This window comes from Dipteris shenzhenensis, chromosome 8 (genome assembly GCF_047967505.1).
Source record: "Dipteris shenzhenensis isolate YYH24624 ecotype China chromosome 8, Dip_SZ_1.0, whole genome shotgun sequence".
In the NCBI taxonomy this organism is placed as follows: domain Eukaryota; kingdom Viridiplantae; phylum Streptophyta; class Polypodiopsida; order Gleicheniales; family Dipteridaceae; genus Dipteris; species Dipteris shenzhenensis.
Window position 1 is genome coordinate 55,033,060 of NC_141603.1, and position 18,946 is coordinate 55,052,005.

The 18,946-nt window shown below is 42.6% G+C and overlaps 1 protein-coding gene across 4 annotated transcripts; it reads left to right on the top strand.

Moving 5' to 3' along the window:
• Positions 1-7,683: 7,683 nt before the first annotated feature.
• LOC147899690 (Translation initiation factor 2, small GTP-binding protein) lies at positions 7,684-17,352 on the top strand. 4 transcript variants are annotated; one of them, XM_087378459.1, is made up of 6 exons: positions 7,684-7,825; positions 8,084-8,339; positions 10,591-10,950; positions 14,617-15,696; positions 15,864-16,013; positions 16,148-17,352. In XM_087378459.1, the coding sequence occupies exons 2-6, from the start codon at positions 8,178-8,180 to the stop codon at positions 16,580-16,582; spliced, it is 2,187 nt and encodes a 728-aa protein (XP_087234585.1). In that variant the 5' UTR covers positions 7,684-7,825; positions 8,084-8,177; the 3' UTR covers positions 16,583-17,352. The 4 variants fall into 4 exon arrangements, with proteins under 4 accessions (XP_087234585.1, XP_087234587.1, XP_087234586.1 ...); XM_087378461.1 differs by having other exon boundaries at positions 8,132-8,339; XM_087378460.1 differs by lacking the exon at positions 7,684-7,825 and adding an exon at positions 7,835-7,958.
• The last annotated feature ends 1,594 nt before the right edge of the window (positions 17,353-18,946 follow it).

An 18,946-nucleotide genomic window follows, 5' to 3' on the forward strand; every position in this document is an offset into this window, starting at 1 on the left:
GATGAAGTGATGCAAACTCTAGAAAGTCTACACGCAGACATAACTTGGATGCAGACCTACGGCCGAGTCTCCATAGTCCAAGATGAAGGACACCTTGTGACCTACCAGACCACCACCTACCGTCCCCTCGAATTAATAATACTCTTTAATCGGGTGCTACAAGCTCTCCAAGACTCACTTGAGTCCTTGGTGAGCAATTTTGAAACAATTCAGGTAGCAAACCTTGAGGAAATAACTGGGGACGAAGAAAGAAAGAAAGAAAGAAAGATTATTAAAGTCTTTGGAAGACCGATGGGTCTATGAGACTATGAAAATCCTGATACAATGAGCTATGGTAGTGGAGCTACTAAATGAACATTCATACCAATGCAAAATGCAAAATGCAAAAAATGCAGAATGGCAGTACTAAGTCCTAAGTACAACATAGTCATGTCGATGGTCGACTATATATCAATCTCAGCATCATCATCAATATCATCATCATCCCCAACAATAGCAAGATATCAGGATGGATGAGGCAGTGGAGGCATGAAGTCGGCAATAAAGTGTTGTCGGGCACTCAGAGGTGCGGTCCTGGCACGTCTCCTGGTCGTAGCTCTGCGTCTAACTAGGGCTACTGTGACCCCCGTCGATCAGGGGCTCCAACTCTAAACAAGGAGGGGATGTCTCCAAGTGTGATCTGTGTGTCGACCCTCTGTCTGAGCTTGTGGGTCACGGGCTCTGGGTCACGGTCATGTCGAGGCCTCGTCTCGTTGGGGTCCATGTGATCTAGCTGAAAGAACTCTGTGATAGAGCTCTGAGAGGGATCAACTGAGGAAGAAGTCTGCTCCGACTATCTCCGTGCTCGGAGTATCCTCTTGCGGTGTCTAAGTGCCTCATGAATGAAACCTGCCAAACACCACAGGTCTGGGTAGGAGAGAAAATGGGCTAAAATCCCATAACTATCTCTGAAGAGGTAGTGGAAACATCCTCAAATCTCATAGTACACAAGACACCTGAAGATGAAATGCTCCTCTGTGTCAACATCCTGTATGTCACATAGTGTGCATATGCGCCGCTCCCTGGGTAGTCACTCTGCTCTGCCGCTCTCGATGCAAAGTCTGTGTGAAGAGACCCGAAACTGCCCAAGAGAGATCCTCATCGAGTGGGGTAGGTGAATCTATGTGTATCCTGGTGGGTCAATGAAACCCTCCGCTGTGATATGTAAGAAGTGATCTCTGTAGAATCTAATCTTCACTAGGAGTTCACTCGGTTCCAACCAGGTCCGAAAAGTGTGTAGCTATAGTAGATCCTCACGGATAACCTGGTTGACCTCGTGTGATAAGAGGGGAGAGAACGGAGCATCCATGCTATACTGGAAGGGAGGTAGTCTATCCATGTGGAGCCCCAGTCGCTCAAACCATCTCTCTGTACATGCATACCAGCACCTCTGATCTCCTCCTACTGCAAGTGCCATAGAAGAGGATAGAGCTATCCATGTAGCCTACTATGCCCCGAGGTATAATCCCCATATTCCCTAACTCGGTACAGATATGTGATGACCTGAAATGTAGCATCTAGCTGTAAAGGGGGTGACCCAAACTTAGCCTGAATGATCTGGTGAGGAACGGATGACTTACCACAAATCATCCATGATAGCATGAGAACATGTAGCTCCTCCACACGAGCCCACTCTGTATTTGACAAGTCTCGCCCCCAACAAGGACTGCCGTACATCCCCGCTGGGCGAGCCAAGGAGTCAAAAAGCAACCCCTTGGTGCGTGGATCTTGAAAGTGTGAGCGAAAGCACTGCCTCTCTAGCCTGGCCAATGAGGCATACCCTCTACTCAAGCGTGCCTGCATCATAGGTCTCATAGTGCAGCTCGGTCTGGAGAAGATAACCCCAAGCTAAGTGTATGATGAAACTATCTCAACAGATGACCCCGCAAATGTAAACTGCTCCTGATGCATGATGGCTCAAGATGTATTGAAGATCATGACCTTGGTTTTACCCAAGTTGACCTTCAAATCATGAGACTCACAAAAGGACTGTAGTGCGTCCAGGTGTCTCTGAAGCCCCTCTGCTGAGGAATACAAGAGAGCCATGTCATCTGCATAGAGCAAAATCTAGATTAGCGTGCCCGCAAGAGAGCAATCTATACCGCCTTGTGTCTGCATCACTGTCTCAAGCTCGTCAATGTAGAGGCCAAAAAAGCTAGGCGACAAAGGACACCCTTGTTTGACCCCGATGGTACTCATGATCTTGTCTGTCCACTCGGATCCTACCCGAACTCTGCCAGAAACTCTCTCGTAAAGTGCCATGACAACCCAAATGATTTCCTGGTCATAACCCAAGTCCCGTAGGCACTGTATGAGGCGGGCTCTCGGGACCGTGTCAAATGCCTTGCAAAAATCCACAAAGCAACAATAAACCCTCTGCTTGCGTGACCTCGCCTCCTTGATGATACATCTGAGCATCAAAATGTGGTCCATGGTTCCATGATCATGCCGGAATCTGGCCTATCCTATTGCTCTGAGTCCTTGACACTCTGCTAACGTCGGAGTCAAGTATTGATGCATAAATCTTGGGCATGACATGTCCAATCATAATGGTCCTGTAGTTCTTCAAGATCATGGGATCCCTTGCCTTGTGGATGGGTGAGATAGTGTTAATGGTCCAAGTGTGTGGAAATCCCAAACAAACCACTTCATTAAAAAGCTTTGCTAAGATCGGGGCTAGGAGGTTAATCCCATATGCAATGCACTCAGTGCATAGTCCCTCATGATCCTTCCCTCAAAAATTATGAAGTTTCATTACAGCATCCTTTACCCCTCCTCTAGTGAAGAGGGTGCAGGATGTGGGACGAGGCATTTGTGAGAGGCTAGGGACTGGTTGATTTGGGATGTCATAAAGTGTGTGTGCATAATCAAACCAGATCTGGGTGTCAGTGAGTGGCGGAGGGGACCATCCTTCTAGAAATCTCTACCAGAAGTCCTTAGAGTTGTTACTAAATAAAATGTTCAGTAGCTCCTCCTCGTTTTGACGAACGAAGTCGAGTTTCTTCCTCCGTCCTAGTCTACGGTATTCACGTAGCATATCTGGTGCACTCAGAAGACTGTTTTTGGTTTTGAATCTGAGTTGATGGCGTAAGGCCTTACACTCATCATCGTACCAACTATTACAGGGTACAATTCTAGGGGGTGGTGGGCGGGTGGAGCAGGTGGTGTGGGGAAAAGCGTGAATGGCAGCCTCGTGTAGTGAGCGGGTGACAAGGGCAGCACAATCCTCTAAAAGGGGTATGAAGTCAATATAAGCGAGAAGTATGTATAGATGGCTAGAGTAAGAATGTGAGTGATCCCGATCAAAGCGTATATCGTGGTAGGTGGAGTAAGCATTGAGTGGGGTGGAAGGTGCTGTGCGAAGGGAGGTGGAGATGCAAAAGAAAAGGTATGTATGATCAGCCCCTGGGGGGAGAGGTGCTACAGTGAAGTCAGTAATGCGAGATGTGAAGACAGGGGATCCCATGATGTAATCAACAACACTGGAGCCCCCCCATGTGGAAAGCATGTGAAACCACCTAAAGCGGGCCATCTATCAGAGTGGACCTAGCCTGTCAGCCAAAACCCGTAGCATACCTGCCTCCTCAAGGTCAACATCTGCCAGTAGAGTGGAATCATCTCTGAAATCAAGAAGTGGTACCTGACGGGTCCTTGTCCTCGCATTGAAGTCCCCCACTAGAAGGACTTCTCCGTGGCTAGAAAAGTCAACGATGGACTGATAAAGGGTAGCAAATGGGGATGTCTCATCATCACCTCGAGTATCTCTGGCAAAGTGGGAGGTCTCTAGGAGGAAGTAGCAAACTGCGACAAAGAGATCCTGGCTGTCCATGTGTCATATCCGGATCTAAAGAAATCTGGAATGTGTATCTCTTTGATCTACTGAAATGATCCCCCGAAGTGTGGATCTGAAGAGGACTGCAACTCCACCTGAACCTCGAACTCCTCTTGTACCCCTCGTCTCATCTCTGTAGGTAGACTCCCATGTATATTCGCTGACTATTGGGAGAGGGAGCAAAATGCCATCCCACAAGGAAGATGCATTACCAATGGGTTCCCACAAGACTACTCGAGGCCAAGGGATATTACCTTGGCAACTCTTATATATGGGTACCCAAACCTTGCCTCAACAATCAATAGCCCATCCATGCTTGCCCTAAGCGTAAATGTACACCACCTCCATCGCAAAAGTAGGAGCAGAGCCCCAAATCTAGTAATACAAAAGCATCAATGAGTGCAAACCAATAGTAGTCACACAAGAACCTACTCTGCAAAGATGCCAAGAACAACAAGAACCTACTTTCACGGATAAGGGAAAAGCACCAACGCACGAGGATTGTATGCAAAGGAATTCATCTACCTCTTCTTGAGTAGTTACACAAGAACCTGTCTCAAAAAGGGGGACAGTAACACAAGAACCTGCTTGACTGCAAGTCTCTCAAAAGGCATGTCACCTTATTGCATCATCTTCAAGGCAATTGGCAATAACACAAGAACCTATCTTGAAAAAAGAGACAGTAACACAAGAACTTGCCAAGACAAAAGCTGAATCCACTTCGAGAGTGTTAACATCCACAAAGTACAATCATCGAATGCAAGGTAATCAATGAGTAAAGGTGTCCAGGCTAAATGATCTACCTCAATGGACAAGCTCAAGGGAGTTTCCTCAAATACACCAAGGTTAGTGATTACAAGCAATGTGCACATGGAAGGAGTATAGCTCAAACTCAGGGAGTTTGATCCCCAAATACCTAAAGTCCACTCCAAAGTCCAAGGATTCAATGAAGATAGCCATGAAAGGAGTACAACTCAAACTCAGGGAGTTTGTTCCCCAAATATTCCAAAGAAAAAGGCTTCCCAGCAACATTCAAGATTACCTTTGAGTGTCTCATGGAAGCCTAGCCTCATCACTCCAGGTTTGAGCCACATTCATGAGGTTCGAACACCAAATATGTGAAGGTGTGAGGTCGCTCCGGGAGTTTGAGCCCCAAATCACCCGAGCCTAGGAGTGGCGAGGCTAACACAAGTGCTATTTAGGAACTAGTTAGGATCACCTCCTAATACTAGGTTTGTCCCAAGTGCTTTAATATGTTTAACACAAGTGCTATTTCTGCTAGTAGGGAGAGTTGGTAAGAAGAGCAATAGGCCTTGGCACCCTACGAGCCCAAGAGCCCATTGTTGTAAAGTGAGGGAGAGTGCTAAAAAGGAAAAGGGTTGGCCCTCCCTTCAAAAGGTGACTTGTATAAAAGGCCAAAAGTTTGACTTTGGTCTTCATTGTTTGCACAAGTTTGAATACAAGCTCCCTCTTCTCTTCCAAGAGAGTGTTTTGGGTGTTCTCTTGTTTCCATTGTAGTGTACTTGTGGTTGTCTATCTATCCCCCTTCACTCCCTTCTCCTTCTTCCGTTCCTCCTCCTCCCTCCTCCGTCCTTCTCCCTCTCCTCTTCCCTCTTTCCCTTCCCTCTTTCTCGCATGAAACCACATTGCAACAATCCGGAGGCGCTTGAGTGACACTTGTGCAGATGACTCATGCTATGCATTGTGGAGTAGCCAGAAGTGGAATCTTTGTCGACATATCTTCAACTACCCTACGACACGTGAGTCACCACTGAGACCACACTACAATTGCAATGTTAACATGCATCTTTCGATTCTTGCCATTCCACTGATTCTACTTAAACGATGTTAAGCTGTTGTTTGCCATTATAGATGCCAGTTACAAGCTTGTATAGCATTGCACTTTATTGTGAATGTTTTTTGGGGGGCAACACATTTGGCATTTTTTTGTGGATGATAGCAACGGCAGCTGACCCTTTCAGAGGACACTCCAAGAGCATTCTCTTGTCAGGAGTACACTCTGGTCTATAAAGTTCCCATAGTGCCGATCAAGTAGAAGGTGAAACACTGTGTGGATTGAATCAATATAAAAATTAGAGCAAGAAAAACCTCAGTTTCCTAAAAAACAAGGGAGAAACAAAAGAAATTCTCTTGAAAGAAGAAAGCAGTGGCAGCGGTAGCTGCCCTAATGGCATCATCGATAAGGAAATCATACTTGTGAAATGTACTCTCAATTAAGCTGGTCTATGAATTCTTTTGGGCTTTACCCTCACGAGAGCAAGGAGCCTAGATGTAACACTATTCCTTCTGTTGTTTTTTGCCTTTTAGCTTAGTGCTATAGCATATACGTTAATGTGAAGTTTCCTTGAATGAAAATCTTTAGCTAATGATATTTCAATGCTCTTAATTTAATTTTGGAATGAATAAATCTGTCGGCAATCATGCATCATCCTTCCATGTGGAAAGCAAGACTGGTCTATAATTGCTTTCTCTGATAGCTGTTCAATTTGATCTCCCTTTTTGGAAGAGTCATTATCATTCTAAGATGTGTAAGTTTCAGCTTAATAGGTGCCCCCAACATTTAAAAAATCACATTAATTAATTAGTTGGGTGAGGGGGGAGAGAGAAGTGGTATATGATGGCAAAATATTTAAGCATAAAGGGTGGGGGCAATAATTAGTCTTAGGTGGGGGAGGGAGAGAGCTTGAATTTAATAAAATGGGAGGGGAGGGGCATTAAAGAGGGAGGGACTTGTGAGATTGGGGAACCAGTTTGAAGGGCATTAAAGAGGAAAGGACATCCCATTGGGGGAGGGGGATGAGGGAGGATTTATAATACTATTATAAGGAAAGAGGCATATAATATTACTAGCCTAGTGGTAGGGATCACACTTGGGAAAAAGCAGGTTTTGGGTTCTTGTCCTTTTGGGGAAGTCCCCTTGGACATAGTCTATGCATGAAATAAATTAAGCTATAGAGAGACATAGGTCAATTAATGCATGAATAAATTAAGCCATAGAGAAACATAGGCTAATTAAATAAATTAAGCCATATATAAACATAGCTTAATTAAGCCTCCATGCATCAAATCTTAATTAATTAATTAAAATTGGTAGGAGAGGTCAATAGGTGATGTGTAAGGTTCGGCTTAATAGTAAATAAAAGTCTCTATATTATAATCAGCCCTTGTTCCTCTGCCTTTTAGCCTTTGAACAATCCCACGTTCCTCTTGAGTTATTACATGCCATGTTTATTAGAGTAGCTAATTTCTCTTGCTATTTATCATAATCAGCCCGAGTTAAAGATTGTCCAATATGGTTGCCATGATGTAACCTTGAACGCTTGAATAAACCGTGGGAAAATAAGGCTACATTGAAGACAATGAATCAGTGTTCAGGGATCATTTTTCAAGGTTCCTGATTGGGATATTAGATGACTGGTTCCTAACACAACCATAACTTTTGCCAACGTCTTGACTTGGTGAGTGAATAAGGTGTCTTAGCGGACATGCAAATTTCACCTTGTTGTGGCCTGCTAATATTGCGATATATTCTTTCTATCTTAATAAGTGGTATGTTGCCCTATCAACTAATTATCTAAGCATTTTTTTGCTTAGACGCTCGTTTTGGAGAGACGAAAATGAAAGCGTATAGTCCTCACAAGCAATTGGAGCGGGTGTGTGGATTTTGTATGTGTGATAGCATATGTCTATACTATGGTCTGCAGAGCGCTGATGATGTCAGTGGGGAAGCTAATCCCTACTATGTGTGATGGAGTTCATGGTTTTCAACCTTATGAGTGACTATCGTGAGATTGAAACTCCGCTATGTGTTGTGTTTTTAGAGGATGAGTTTGGGTCTAGATACATGTATCATTGGTCAAAGAAAGGTCCTTGATTGGGTTTGAGTGGGATCGCCACAAGACTGGTTATTGAAAATACTTAGCACAGTCACAAGTAAGTGGACTCAACAGACCAGCAGCCTGCCAAAGCGTAGGAATGCTGGGCCCTTTCATCTTTTAAGCATATTGACCTTTAAAGAAAGCTGATTGCCTTTGAGTAAGCAAGTATGGCATAAATCCAAAGAGTGGTATGCAGTTCCTTATGGTGATTCATTGAGTTGGCCTTCTTTGCAGCAGTTATATGTGACGAGCTTGGTTTGTTTTAATGCTTATTTTGTCTTTGCACTTATTTTATTTTGTATGTTCTGTGCAGACATTGTCACCATAAGACGGTCATCATTTGTTCTTTGCTTTCCCGCAGACCTCTGAGAAGACTCCAAGGATTGCACACGGCAAAACCTTTTCACATGTTTTCTCGTGTTCTGTTCCTCCAATGGAGGAGGTCTGGATTGAGAACTTTGTTATATGGTGCCGAATCACGGTCAGGATCCTTTCTCTGGACAGCTGCTGGAGACTTTGAAATACGTATTTGGCCATCAACAAATGGTCATTTGTCTCTGCAGACTGCGGTTTGTCCAATACCCATGCAAAGCTGAATATACTTATACCTTTCCTTCTTATTTTGATTTTTATGTGTCCCAGTTCTGTTTTTGGTCTTCGACCAGTGATGAAATTTATCTTGAAGATCTTACTTAGAAGGACCCATAATTAATGTGTTTAGAACCTATTATTGCTTTTTAATTTTTGTAAAAGCTGTGAGCTTATTTACAGCTATCCGGATAACCTTTTGCCAAAACAGACTCAAATAATGGAGCAAATGTTCAAATTTAAGTCTGAAATTTGAGATTTGAAGTCCATAAGGCACTTAATGGATGCCACTTCACAACTATAGATACAATGAGGTTGCTTTTGAAACTGAGTTATAATATTTTGTGCAGCAGTGTAAATGATTACACTTTTAATGTGCTTTCACTCGAATGTCTTAGGCAGAAAGAACCATGACGAAGTTTTGGTGGTCTATATGAATCAAGGTCGTAAATCGTGGATCTTTAATATGGATCGAAGTAGTTTACGTTGATTTTTAAAATGAAGTTGAAGAGGCTTTCATACATAAAAGGTTAATTCCATAAAAGCATTCCATGCCGCCTGACAACGAGGCCAGTTTACCTGGGAGGTGCATTTTCAAGTATAATTTAGACTTGGATCATTTTTGAATTTTAATTTAGACTGTAAAACGTCTGCTTTTTTTTTTGTCTCGTGAAATTGTTGCTTCGTTTCCTCCCTTTTACCTTCATCCCTCTTTCATGTCTTTGTTACAAGGCAAGCAATGTTATCTCCTCCCCATTCATCCATTTTAATATTTTTTAAACTCAGTTTTAGGAATTAGTTTTCACTCTTACTTTCAGTTCCTGAGCACTCTCTTCATGCGGGCTCTGAAGATACTCTAGTTACACATCACCTTCAAGTGATGGGGTCGTCATGTTACTACAAGTATTTGAGTGGAACAATTGGAGTACATTTTGCCTACATGCTGGAGCATTTTGGAAATTCTTTTCATAGCTGCTTGCCCATCTTGCAAGGGTCACTAATATCCAGAGGTGCATGAGTGGACTGTTGATTCATTAATCTGTAGCTGAGACAGTGTGTTCATGCAGAGATGTTGTTTTGCTCAGTTCTGTTCATATTTCTGTATTACCTCTCTTTGTTTGTGCATGTAGAAGATCCATAATGGCTGAAAACGGTACTTGTATAGGACTGTTCTGAAAACAACCTAGGATTACACTGTACTGCACAGTTTTTCATCTCAGATTTGGTGAAGAGGATCTCTGTTGTTGCTGCTGTTCTACATTAGAGAATGTATTGAGGTTATTTTCAGTTGTAGGATGTTTGGCTCAGACAAGATCGACTTGTGGAATATTTTTTCATAGATCCTCTCTTTCAGATATTGTGCATGTTTGGAGATTCTAGCCACGTTTCTTATGAGGCAAATTCACCTTTGTTAAGCTTTCTTTTATGTCCCCACTCATTTGTGTCATACCTTGCATGTTTGCTTGTTCATTTGGGTTTTGTACATGCTTTGGGTTCCACCCCCTCACAATGTGTATAGCCATCTGATGTTTCTAGAACATATGAGACTTCGGTAATTTTACCAATCCAAGTGAACCTCTCCATGCAACCTATTATCACTAATCGTCACCCACATATTTTATCAGATATGAACTGTGCCATAGGTTGTGCATTTTAGCTTTCCTGGTCTGGCTCAAAGGAGCAGGCTTGAGAGAATGAAAAATAAAAGTCCCATGTGACTAGCCTTCCGCCCTTGCTTTTTTGGTACACAGTATTTGTATTGTTGTTCCCACCTCTTGTGGACACTGAGTATCTTGGTATATAATTTGCTATGTCTGGGTCTTCAAAGGGTTGTAGCATCTCTTGGAAGCCTGATGACAGGTGAAGCTAATGAGAGCATAATTTTTGTTTTGCTTATTATTTTCTTTGTATCTTCCTCCACCTCTACTAGTCTCATGAGGTACAAGCTTTTTGTTTTCCCTAAAGTGACTCTACTAGCTTATGGGTTCTTCTTTGTCCAGAGAGTCAACATATATGAATACCACTCTGTGGGTGACTATCACGAGTTATGTTTTGCCTCTTCAGGATGTGTATCCTTGTCGATGGATATGAATATGCATTGTATCAAAGATACTCAATAGTCTTATAAAAGAAGTACTTGTTATCTAGAGGTTATCTAGAGTTGTATTTTTCATCTGCATGTTTTGTATATCTTGTATGGTACTTAATGTGGATTGTTAATTGATTGTGCAGGTTTCACGATTAGGAGTTACGAATGGAAATATACGTGAGATCCATCATACCGTAGGATTATTGGGAAAGCCTAAACCCAATCCATCAGGCCCACCTGTTGTGAAGAAAGGGAAGAAAGAAAAAAAGCAAATACGACCACCACCCGTTGATAAACCATATATTCTACCTAATGTCATCCCCGCACCAAGGAATCCCAAGTCTAAAGTCATAGAGATATATGATCGCATGACCTTGAAGCAGTTGGCTGAGCAGGTGGGCCAAAGGGTAGAAACTGTGCAAGGATTTCTGACAGGGTTGGGAGAGGTGACAAATGCTGCAACAGACATTGTTGCCATTGATGCTGCAGAGTTGGTTGCCTATGTAAGTAGTGTGTATTTTGGTTTTTTATTTTGAACATAACATGGGATTTTAAATGTATTAACATGGGATTTTAAATGTATACCTAGAGATAGGTTGGTCGTTCTTTATTTGGATATGTGTGGTTTTGTTTGTGGGTTGCAAAGCTTACGTCTATCACAACACAAGTAGTCCAGTCTCTTGGGGTGTGAATGATATCTGCTCGTTTTGTGTCCCAATTACCATGACTTTTGTCTTGGCAATGCTTACACTGCATGCCTGACTGTTTGCATAATTCACCCAATGCATTCAGGTGCGCACGCATGTCCTTTTTGTCTTTTGCAAAGAGAACCATGCCATTTGTGTAGATGAGCAAGATTAAGGCATAACGCGCAATTCCAACTCCCTCTCGGCCATCCATTCTCCTAATTCATCAATGAATAAACTGAAGAGATTGGTGAGAGGGGGACAATCTTGGTTAACCCCCATCTCGCTGCTTGTGAATATCTTTTCCTACCTATCTACAAGTGGCCTTGCCAGTTCGTCAAGTACTTTCTCGTACAAGGCTGAGAAAAGAGATGCCTTGCCCTTTCCATCGTGAGAGTTGAGAAGGCCGCACTTGCTTGCAAAGTGGCTGTCCAGCAGTGACACCTCCTCTTGCCTGCTTCTCCACGTCCCGTACAGCCTAATCCCACTCCAACTAGCGCCAACCACCTTCAGTCCCAAAAGCTCTCACCGTTTCTAAGGCTTCAAGGGACCTTGTTCTGTGATACCATGTCAGAATATGGTGTGGAAATGATGTGAAGGGAGAGGGCAGAAATGCCCAGGAGAATGCAAGAGTAAGTAGTACAGGAACTCTGCTTTATTACACTGGAGTTCGTGTTACAACAATGGGGCAATGGCCCCTTTTTATAGACTGGGGGGGAGGACCCTGCTGTTCGGCTGTCTGTACAGGCCAACTGGCCTGGTTGGCTGGTCAGCTGGGCGGTTGGCATGACTGGCCACAGCCAGTTCTTCAAGCAGTGCCACATATGCACCTTCATCCAGCCTTTATGCTCCTAGCAAAGCCCCCTGACTACTAGCAGCAAACCAGGGAAAGGAGAGAAAACTACCATCCTGGTGCGGGCACATCCACAATAACATCCCTTAGATGTGTCTTCCTTTCGTTTTTCAAAAAAAGTTGTTAGCTCATTTTTCTTCTCTTTTGTTTTTCTCTTTTATTTTCGAGTGTAGATATCTGGACTTCAGAACAACAAAATTGTGAATTTGTATGCATGGATATTTTTTAGTGTTACAAAGGCATACATGGGTACAAACCTTACAATGCATGGAAAGCTAGCCATTCTTAGTAGCCCTTGTTGTTGTACTAGTAAAAAGTTCGCTTCTTTCATTGATAGTTCTTTAGGCCATGTTGTTACTGTTGATATTTCTGTCCTTCCTATTGCCTTTCTAAGGGATCTTTTCTTAAAAGGCTCAAAATTTTGACTTTCTTCTTCTAAGGACTCATGCCTATTAAAAGCCATAGAGAAAGGAGTCTAAGGGTGTCCAAGGTCTCTTATCACATTGGAAATGTACAGTTTGAATCTAGTTGCTTCAAAACTAAGAAAAGTCCCTTTGGTTTGCACCTCTGATAGTGGTAGGTCTCTCTCTTCAGGGGAATAATGCTTCTGTTCTTTTATTGTTTTATAAAAAATTTAATTTGTAAGATTGGATATATTCTAGTCTTATGAGGTGTATATGTGTGGCTCCAATTATTGGGCATACAACCTGCCGTTTCTTTCTACTGCCTAGAATAGAAGAGGGGAGGGCCTGAGATATGATAGAGAGGAGAGTGCAAGTCTCCCTTTACATGGGTCAATGTAGGCAACCAGCAGGCGAACTGGGTTGACTACCATGAGGCAGACTGACACTTCACCCGCCAGCCTGCACACGTCACCAACCTGCCAACCTGCACACATGGCTATCTACCACATCATCCGTTGTCAAATTGCCAAAGCTGACACATGCTGTTTGCCACATCATCCCTGCAGATCTGCAGCCATACTTCAATGTAGGCAACCAGCAGGCGAACTGTGTTGGCTACCATGAGGCAGACTGACACTTCACCCGCCAGCCTGCACACTTCACGTGCCAACCTGCACACATGGCTATCTACCACATCATCCGTTGTCAAATTGCCAAAGCTGACACATGCTATTTGCCACATCATCACTGCAGATCTGCAGCCATACTTGCTACGTTAGCATGCCAGGTTGCCATGTCAGCAGGCGGCCTGTTTTGTGGCTGAATAGACACGCTATCGTGCTGTCCATACATCAGCGTATCTATTTGACTAATAGATGGCTAAACCTTGATGCAGATGCATCTATCCATGTCCCATGCTATTGCTCATGGGTTCTCCTCATACGTGGGCTTACAAGGAACAATCTAACCCTAGGTGGATGCTCTGAGGCTGGAGCATTAATTCTCCAACAGTTGTTTGAGACCATGAGAATGGTGTGATTTGCTTGTCTTCTTAGAAATGCTCATTTGGGAGAGACTAAAATGAAATCGTTATGGTCTTCACAGGCAGTTGTAGCTTGAATGAAGAGAATGTAGGCTGGTTTATGGAAAGGAAAAGGTTTGATGTGTTGAAACGATTGAGAGGGAAGAGAGAAAATCGAGACACGGAGAGAGTAGAAAGGTTGTGTTTGAACTCAGCCTGCACCATGAGGGTAAACTTTGAAGAGCACAAGGAGCTCAAAAGGGAAAGGTTTTTAAAAGGTAGTGCTGTTGACAAGGTAGTTGCAAAGGAAAGGAAGGGGCACATGATGCACTAATGGGAGAACTTGATTACCTTAACCATCTCCTGGACCATGATGATAAGTAAATTAAACAATTGAACAACAAAAAAACTAAATTTGTATGATTGGACTTATTCTAGTCTTACAAAGGTATATTTTTCTATCACCTTAGCGGACATGCAATGCTAAATTTCTTCTCAATTAAACAACAAAAAAACTAAATTTGTATGATTGGACTTATTCTAGTCTTACAAAGGTATATTTTTCTATCACCTTAGCGGACATGCAAATTCTTTGAATTTTCGTCCAAGTGGTGATCAGCTGTTCAACTACATCGATTTATCTTACACGGGTGCAGAAGAATTTCTTCCCAATTAAACAACAAAAAAACTAAGTTTGTATGATTGGACTTATTCTAGTGTTACAAAGGTATATAAGGATAAGTAGACAGGAAATTAACATGGAATGTTTGTTGCTCATGGCTTTGTTGCTGCTCTTCTGTTTCACCGTGCTGAACTTAATGTCAAGGCTCTGTCTCTTCCACATTATTATCTCCGTCACTTGTCTTTGTTGTGTGTACACAACAAGTAGACGTGGATTGAGTAGTCACATTTTTGTTATCTCGTCTACATGCAAGAGTTGTATATCTGTGAATTTCCAATGGGCTTGTTTGTCTTCCATGCATGCATATGTGCAAAAGAATGGATGCATTCTCATGTGGTATGCTTTATGAGTTATTTAAACAAGGACAGAAAGTAGACTCAGAAGATTCTACTTGCGGCCCTATATGGGAATTAAGAGCAGACTAGAGTAGTGTTACATACTTTATGTTATTATACGAAATTTCTGCTGAATTATATTTCTCCCTGAAGTTTAAGTTTCTCATTAGCCAAGTTGAGCTTGTCAGGAGCTCGGTCATGATGTCAAGAGATTGCACTCTGATACTGCAAAAGGTGATACATCAGGGCAAAGATCAGGTACTGGAAAGATTGTGCCCAGGCCTGCAGTTATAACAGTTATGGGGCATGTAGACCATGGAAAAACATCCTTACTGGATGCATTACGACAGACTTCTGTTGCAGCAAAAGAAGCTGGTGGCATAACCCAGCATATAGGTGCCTTTGTTGTGAACATGTCATCAGGTGCAGCACTTACGTTCTTGGATACACCTGGGCATGCTGCTTTTAGTGCCATGCGAGCACGAGGTGCAGCTGTCACCGACATTGTAGTACTTGTGGTTGCCGCTGATGATGGGGTGATGCCTCAAACATGTGAAGCTTTGTCTCATGCTCAAGCTGCAAAGGTCCCGCTAGTGGTTGCTATCAACAAATGTGACAAACCAGATGCAAACCCTGCTAAAGTGCGTGAACGTCTTGGAGCAGAAGGTGTGGAGCTTGAAGAAATGGGAGGTGACGTGCAGGTGGTAGAAATTTCTGCAACAAAAAAGATGGGGTTAGATAAGCTTGAGGAAGCATTATTGTTGCAAGCAGAACTCATGGATTTACGGTCTGATATAGGTGGAAATGTTCATGCAGTGGTTGTAGAAGCTCGCCTGGATAGAGGCCGTGGTCCTCTAGCCACTGCAATTGTTCGCAAAGGGACTTTGGCAATTGGTCTTCACATTGTAGTTGGTACTGAATGGGGCAGGATAAGAAGCCTAATTGACACTCAGGGCCATCCAGTGAAATCTGCTGGGCCCTCAATACCAGTTGAGATTGAAGGCCTCAAAGGACTCCCTCAAGCAGGAGATGACATTATTGTTGTTGCTAGTGAAGAAAGAGCAAGGAAACTTAGCCAAGGTAGAAGGAACAGGCTTGAACAGGAAAAAGTGCAGGTTTTCAGGCCGAAGCAAGAAGTGCTAGAAGAGACGCCAGAAGAAGAATCCGAAAAAGTAGAGAGGGTTGACCTAGTTCTGATTGTGAAAGGTGATGTGCAAGGGACAGTTCAAGCAGTCTGCCAGGCTCTTGAGACACTGAACAGTCCCCAGGTACGACCCTCTCTTGGACCAAGTAAAAATTGCATACTAGTTCTACAGAGGAATCTGCAATTAGGGTTCTGAAGAAATAGAAAGGGATCGTAGATATGTTGATTTTGATCAATTGTGTCATTCTTTCTGCGAGTTTGTAAGATTGAGACTAATTGCAGTGTGTTCAGGTTACTGTGAACATTGTGCATGCAGGGGTTGGTCCTGTGTCATTATCTGATGTGGATCTGGCAGAGGCATGTGGAGCCTCTATAGTTTGTTTCAACACCAGGAACATGGCTTCTGCCGTTGAAGCTGCTGTTCGTCGCTCAAGCGTGGATGTAATTTCCTATTTTTAGAGTGCTTCATACAAAATGAGACAGTTTTTTGTTTGGGTCTTATAAAGCTTAGAATGTTATGATTATCTTCCACTGCTTCCCATGCCACTCCTTCAACATAAATTTTTTACTCGCAGGTGCGGCAACATCGGGTGATTTATCACCTGTTAGAGGACATTGGGCAGCTGATTGTGAGCAAGGCTCCAGGCATGCTAGAAACTCAAGTTGCTGGACAAGCACAGGTGTTGAGTACTTTTGAAATCAAGGGAAAGGGAAGCCAAAATGAAGGAGCTGCAATAATTGCAGGTTGTCGTGTATTTGAAGGGCGAATGATGAGAACCTGCAATGTGAAGGTCTTGCGAAGTGGAGAAGAGGTTTTTGAAGGAAAGTTCAAGTCACTCAAGCGAGAAAAACTTGATGCAGAAGCCGTTGGGAAAGGAAATGAGTGTGGAATGATCATACACGGATTTGGAGATTACCAGGTAGGGGATATCGTACAGTGCATAGAGGTTGTGAGGAGGAAACCTCGATTTGTCTCCTCCGAAAGTGGTTCAGTCAAAATCGAGTGCTGACTAGGCATAAGATCTCCTCTCTAGCTTTATTGAAGCGTGTGAGAGCTCAACATTAATTGAGTGCCCAACGTACACCCCTTGCAATGGCAGGTTGTGGACAGTTGGAATATCACATCACAAGATTATGAGTGCACTCCAGGGTATGCAACCTACCATGACGACAGATTTAGGAGAGCAGAAGTCGTTAGTATGAAGTTGTATCCGAATTTATCATTTAAAGGCTAGTCTGCCACAGGTAAGCAGAAACATCTGAATTAAGACTTTGGCTTGATGGAGGGTGGAACATGATCGTTTTGTCTGAGACAGTCATCAAGAGTGGCACCTCTGGAGGAAAAATGCCGGTTTAAATAATAAAAATCGTGCAGGCGGTTTACGCCCGGAGAATGCATATGTTTGAAGCAAGCAAATTCAAAGGGCTTTTTTGCAGCTCTTGCAGTTCAGGCCCATGTAGTCTGCACATCATGATGGTGAGTTCATTTTACACAGAATTCATTGGAGGTGCAACGGCCATAGCAACTAAAGCCTACTAGAGCATGTGTAACACGAAGCTAAACAAAGGGCTACTTGAAAAGGGTCAATTGTGAGAGCGGGGTGCATTTGGTTTGGTGTGCCATTTGGCAAGATTCCATCAATATTCAGAATGAGAAACAAACAGTGAAAAGTTTTGCTCAGATTGACCTACTGTAATTGTTGTTGCCTGTTCAGAAGGCTACCGACAGTACATATATTTTCAGTAGGCAAAAGATGGAAGAGTCTATTTTCATTTTTTATACGATACATGTCCATATAGACAGATCATTGAAGATTTTCAACATACATGCATCTGGGTTTTGATACCTATGTTTCTGCAACCACAAAATACAACCAAGAAGATAGCAATAACCATGACCTCATCAGAGCAGACCCCATAACAACAGCACAATAACTAATGCAACATGTGCGGATGGCCTTGGGTCCTCCTTTACATGATTGCTAGCCATAATTGTGTGTGCATTTCATGTTTAGAGACCAGCATCAGAGCATTTGTTGAATAGATGACCAGAAATTTGAAGAGAATGTGAATACTTTTTGATTCACCTGCTCCTTTAGTGCTAGCCTTTGCCACAGCTGAGTCTGCCCTCCACCAAAGATCTTTCTATAGATGGATGCTCAAGTATGTGTAGGTGTGTGGATTTGTATGTGTGAGCATATGTTTATATTATGTACATGCACCATCCAGTGCTGACGGCGTCAGTGGGCATGTCACAGTAGCTTGTCCCTGCTATGTGGTGGAGATTTTCTTAAGGTTAGCAAATTATCCTTCTATATGCTCAATAGGCAAACAACAAAATGATTCAAAATCAAAATTTGACATACATGATATAAGGATTTCAAATCTTGAATCAAAGAATTCTTTCTATGAGCTTTCATAATTTCACTACCAAGCTCTTGAGAACATCCAAAGTGGTACAACTAGTCTATCCCACATAAAGCATAGTACTACTATGCATGTTGTAGATAACATAGATTACTTGGTTGGTAAGAATAGAACTAAGAGATTGAGAACTACAAAGACCTTTACTCCTAGGACGCCTTGATTTATGAATCCTTTTGCTGTTTACAACCATATGTACTAACCAATATTGACTTAAAATCATACCATCTGACGGTACCATTCTCAACATCAATAATTTTATTCAAATTCACTCTAGCTGAGAAATCAAGTCTATCCCCACATGAGTTTCTTACATAAAAATGGATGGAAGAGTCAACATAACATATTTTTGGTTGTCGGGCAGCGGGGCTTAAAAAGAGTCTACTCAATACATTCGCGAGATCATCAACATAAGTGTGCAATCAAGTGCAAGTGCCCGTGACTTCTTGCTAGAATCCCTACTTAATTTTCCCTCACCTACAGAAAAGAATAAGAAAGTACAAAAAAGAGAGGTTGAGGAGGTAAACAAGATAGAGATAGTAACTCGAGAAAATAACACAACCATTTAGGGAGCTATCAACAAGTAACAAGAAATTAGGGTAAGAGCATATGGAAGCCTAAATAGCACAAATTATGGAAGAAGTAAAACAAATCAAACAAAAGGAGAAAGAGACTCAGGTAGCACACATAAGGACACATATTTCACAAGGTAGTTGCCGCTGCATACGCACCCTCATATCAACAAAGCACAACACTGTGAAACATATGGTGGTATCATGAAAAAACTTTGCTTGAGTTGCTTACAAGATTGGGATATGTTACTTCCAGCAGCTTTGTTTGCATACCACACCCCCTACAAGGCTAGCACGTGTGCGCGTGGGAAATTTTAGACTTACTACAAGATATACAATGAATCTAGATGAATCCAAGGGCATGCCCAAACTCATCCT

Bases quoted from the DNA above. Each gene is read 5' to 3' on its own strand.
- LOC147899690 (XM_087378459.1), top strand. From the start codon at position 8,178: ATGTTTTCTCGTGTTCTGTTCCTCCAATGGAGGAGGTCTGGATTGAGA. The intron at 8,340-10,590 runs GTTTGTCCAATA...TTGATTGTGCAG, and splicing joins ATTTGTCTCTGCAGACTGCG to GTTTCACGATTAGGAGTTAC. The intron at 10,951-14,616 runs GTAAGTAGTGTG...TGAGCTTGTCAG, and splicing joins CTGCAGAGTTGGTTGCCTAT to GAGCTCGGTCATGATGTCAA.